Consider the following 4,878-nt stretch of genomic DNA (forward strand, 5'->3'; position numbering starts at 1 on the left):
ATTCTTTTTGGATCGTGTTAGCGTCGTTGCCAAAAATTGCAGCCGTTTCCACGTCTTCTTCCTTACTCAAAATAATACAAATAGGTAGTGCACGGGGATTCTGACACTTAACAACATTCAAGATTTGTTCCTTCTCAGAAAATATACTCTATCGCCCTCCCCACCCCATGGTTTAGGAAATTTAAAAAAAAAAAAAAAAAAAAAAAAGAGAACATACTCTATCAACTGAACCTAACTGAAAATTATATCTTCGATATTATAATTTATAGGAATTGAAAACTCGGTCTGAACTTTGGCAGTTGTTATCCGAACTCGTTAAGATCCAAAATTTAAAACGCATACACATACATGAGTCAAACCAATCGGATCGAGGTCGAGTACCCGTTAGATACGGACTCGCGTCCATTCCTGGTTCGGGTTTTTTAGTTTTCAATTAATTTTGAGTAGGTTGTGGAAGATGGCAACTAAGTATAGAAGCCATGGAAACAACCACGACCATTTTGAAAACGTAAGTTTACACCATGATTAACAACATTAAGATAATAATCATTCAACTAATTGATATCCAAAAATAAATAAATAATAATCCATTAAAAAGACAAAAACAAAGGAAATTAAATAATAACTTGTATTTAGTAAGTCGTAAAATACAGTTGTGCATGAGAATCGAGAACAAGAGAGAGTATTATTTTTCCTTGTTCTCTTCCTAATTTTCTTTTAATCATATAAAATATAAAACTAAATATTTTCTCCTAGAAAATATAGTAATTAATAATAATAATAATAATAATAATAATAATAATAATAATAATAATAATAATAATACACAAGCTAAACTTGTCAATTTGGTAGAGCCACGCTGATATCTTCGACTAGACGTCTTCTCATTCTAAACTCTCGTCTTAAGGAGAGCCTTTTCCACTCAACTAAGCGACGCAGAAATGCCATTACCTATATATATAAATTAATACACGTTAAATATTGATTTAACCAAATTTATACATCAATAATTTATTTAATTAATATGTAAAATACCCATTTTCAATATCATTTTTCAAACATGATTGTTGATATAATTGGATATTTCTTGGAAGACACGTCTCTTACATCATGCAACTTCACGTCGAAAATATATACGAGACAATGCTGATTTTTATGGCTTCTGATCTATTTTCCCAGAGCACAAATGGTCGTGTCAAGTTGAATTATTCCCAACGAATTTAAAAATGGAGCATATATTTTTACATTACATGAATTGATCATGATGTCAAATTACAAAAATAAAAGAATATTTCATTATAAATAAAATAAATAAATAAATAAATAAATGTATAGAGAATAATAATAATAATAAACACCGGAATATGGGATCTCGACATCTCGGGGAATCATACCTCGGATGGTTCTTGCAAAGAATATGATGCATTCGTGTCTTTCGGTGCTTTGGAAACAAGAATCCCAAATCCTTGTCCTCTCTGTCTTAGCACCTATACAAAATAAATCAGAAAGTATCAAACAACAGAAGTCAAATTGTAAGAAATATCATAATTGTATCCCCAAAAAAAGAAAAAAAAACATTATAATAATATTATAACAAATTTTTTTTAAAAAAAAAAGTCACTTCGGATACCTTAAATGCATCTTCATCCGTTCTATCGTCTCCGATGTAAACAGGAAACACATCACTACAATTGGCATACCCTGTCCAATGACATTTAACCCACAATTCTCATTATTATTACTATTATAATTCATCATGTATATATAACTCATCAGTAGCTAGCTAGGGGCGAGGCGGGGCGATGGGGCGGGACGGGGTTGATTTCTTTAATGCTAATATTGGAAAACTTACCAAGTGATTCTAAAAGAAATTCAAGAGCCTTCCCTTTGTCCCATTTAATAGTAGGACGAATTTCCAACACCTACGTGCACCATCAAATTTAAAGCTTAAAAAATGACCCACACTTAATTAAGAATCGCATATATAACAAGCAATCAATCCGCACCTTTCTTCCTTGAGTCAATCGAAGACTCGGGTACCCTTCTAAAACCGACCCGACTTGCTTCGCTAGTTCGGTCCATTTCTGCGGTTCCATCCAAAATTTCAAACACCAATAATTGGTTTATTTGTGAAGAATTTATGCATGAGTGTTGTATGTATGTATACCTTCTCGTCAACACAGCGAAAATGTACCGAGACACAGAACTTGTTGTTCTCCACCATAGCACCTGGGGTGGATTTTATTATCTCCAAAAGTTGTTGATAAACCTGAATGTATATTTTAAATATATTTTTGAGATATTATTAAATTAAAATAAACCCAAAAAAAGACATCGAAGATAAGAGTCATGCACATATATATAATGTTTAACCTCATCTATCATGGGCAGGAACTCACTAGCTGGCTGGAATAAAACAGCTTGCGTTCCCTGAAATATAATTCCAATGTATATATACATTATATATATATACACACACACACACACACACACACACACATATCTTAATCTGGCTCCATGAGTGAATAAAACAAGAAGAGCTAAAAAAAGGCTCACTTTCTTATGTTTGGAACCTTTTGATGGGCCTTTTATGTCCATGCCATGGCTTCCAGCATAATACAGCTCCCCCAAACGCACAAAATTATACACCTACACACACACACACACACACACACACACACACACATATATATATATATATTGTTGCATCATTATACATATCAACTTTTATCACCAAAGGCAACCAAAAATGTAAAATAATCGTACTTTGTCTCTGCACCTCCCACTCACTATGGCTGTAGGGAAATACCTAGCAAGTTTCCTCACTGTTGTTCTCATCTGCAACCAAAAGTAGCCATTCAATAAAACGAAATATATATAAATTCAACAATGGAATCGTAAAAATATATAATGGGAGTTAATTAGAAGCAAGCACAGCAGATGGTCTTTGTTTTAAAGAATTGATGTAACATTTGAATACTGACCGCCTCAGACATGAAGGCTTGCTCGGGGTCGTTGACAATGGGAGAAAGGGTACCATCATAGTCCAAAAACATCACTATTTGCTTTCCCTTGGAAGCTTTTGTTATCTGGTCGAACATGTCGAGAGCCGATGGATGCTTCAACTGCAGTTTTTTTAAAAAAATTTCATTATTTTTTTGGAACAGCGCAAATTAACATTAATATATATAGAATGAAGCAAATACTCACACGTGTATGCATGACAACACATAACACATGTTCACATGGCAATAATTGCCGGCCATGCATATCCCAAACTCACTGAGGCGGTGAACTTTCAGACATTTGTAAGTTTATTATTATTATTATTATTTATATTATTAAGGCTAAGATCACGCAAATTTGACGAGTCTAGTTCACAATCACAGCTTCAGGTTTGATTTTAATATAGGAACTGATCCAGGCGACATTACTTTAACAAATTTAAAATTCTACTGAGTGAGTCTTATGCGAATCTTTTAGATAAACCTCATAAAAATCAAAATTTTGATTTTAAAGATTCCGAAAGGACGTTACTGTATGCATAACAAATTAAATTTAAAATTTTACTGAGTGATCCTGGTATGCCAATATGATTAAGTCCCTATCTCGATTAACTGATAAGAAAATATAACTTTACAAGTATACATTTCTTAAGGATTTCTTGATAAATCATAATAGTTCAATTTTTAAAAAAAATATGTATCTTGATTTCATGTTATCTTGAAACTTATTTTAAGCTTATGAGGTTGCGACACCTCGACCCACGTTTATGAGTCATATATATATTGAAAAGAACGAGGCTTACAATCCAAGAGTGGTGGTCATCGGAAGAAGGGTTCATGTTTGTGGGAGATGAAGCTCTCATGGAGTCAACCCAAGAATGGATTCTAGCACCGCTAGCAATTTCAAGATTCTGCAGGAGTTTCTTCTTCGTAATAGTGATGTAAGCACTGCGCGGCACCACGGGCGGCTTCTGCGCCGCCGTGGTGTAAAGGGCGGAGCCTGAAACCGCCACCGTGATGGCCACGTTGATCCCTGAGTTGGCCTCAGATACCACCACATTTTGCTTAGTCATTTTCGCTCCTTTATACCACAAACACACACACAAAAGAGTGAGACCAGTATGAAAAACAAAATGTCGAAACAAAGTCCTCTTTTCTTGAAGACTTTTAATAGTGGGTTTTAAAGGGAAAACCCATTATAGAAAAAGATGAAAAATAGAAGGTAGGGCTACCTAGCAAAATTATCGAAAAGTTGGAAATAATTGTGGTGGTTAGTTGATGCAGCTACTATTCTTGAAGAAACAGAGGTCCCTGTCTCTTGATAAATGTGGAGAGAATGGAGACTCAAATCTGGTGAAACTGGAGACAAAACATAAAGCAGCGCTAAACCAAGGAACTCGAATGAGGCGCAGGCAAAAGACAAAGATTTGGCTTAATGGGTGGGGGGGAGAGAGAGAGAAGCTTGAGCTGTGCGAGAAAACTTGGAGGGAGTTGGGTTATTTTTATAGTTGCACCCACATACTAATGGACGAAAACACTGCCCCCTTTGGTGGGACCCCAAATTCAATACCCAGAAATGGTGTTAATTATTCTTCTTCTTATACGAGATGAGATCCATATACACTCGTTTGCATGGGAATATGGTTAAAACGTAATTTCCCCTTTCATTTTATAGTTTTTGTTATGACGATACAACGTGTTGTCGTTATCATCCTGTTCGTATTGTGTAAATTTCGAATCTGACGTATTAGTTTGCAAATCATATTACATTTTGTGAACTCTATACGTCATTCTCGTCAGAGAAAGTCTTGGTAGACCATTAATTCCACGAACTCGGACATTCTTGATGAGCAAGAGGAGAACATTATTGGTG

General features: G+C 34.8%; 1 protein-coding gene across 4 annotated transcripts; it reads right to left on the reverse strand.

Annotated features, from left to right (window-relative positions):
• Positions 1-610: 610 nt before the first annotated feature.
• On the reverse strand, positions 611-4,480 carry LOC140965105 (probable trehalose-phosphate phosphatase J). Of its 4 annotated transcripts, XM_073425165.1 has the most exons (12): positions 4,238-4,480; positions 3,809-4,086; positions 2,985-3,125; positions 2,767-2,838; positions 2,557-2,649; positions 2,374-2,430; positions 2,168-2,269; positions 2,007-2,084; positions 1,853-1,922; positions 1,631-1,701; positions 1,395-1,487; positions 611-951 (listed from the first exon to the last, which is right to left on the reverse strand). In XM_073425165.1, exons 2-12 carry the CDS (start codon positions 4,076-4,078, stop codon positions 841-843), a joined length of 1,158 nt encoding a protein of 385 aa, XP_073281266.1. In that variant the 5' UTR covers positions 4,079-4,086; positions 4,238-4,480; the 3' UTR covers positions 611-840. The 4 variants fall into 4 exon arrangements, with proteins under 4 accessions (XP_073281266.1, XP_073281263.1, XP_073281267.1 ...); XM_073425162.1 differs by having other exon boundaries at positions 2,374-2,649; XM_073425166.1 differs by lacking the exon at positions 4,238-4,480 and having other exon boundaries at positions 3,809-4,200.
• Positions 4,481-4,878: the final 398 nt, after the last annotated feature.

Source organism: Primulina huaijiensis, chromosome 18 (assembly GCF_012295235.1).
Source record: "Primulina huaijiensis isolate GDHJ02 chromosome 18, ASM1229523v2, whole genome shotgun sequence".
NCBI lineage: Eukaryota > Viridiplantae > Streptophyta > Magnoliopsida > Lamiales > Gesneriaceae > Primulina > Primulina huaijiensis.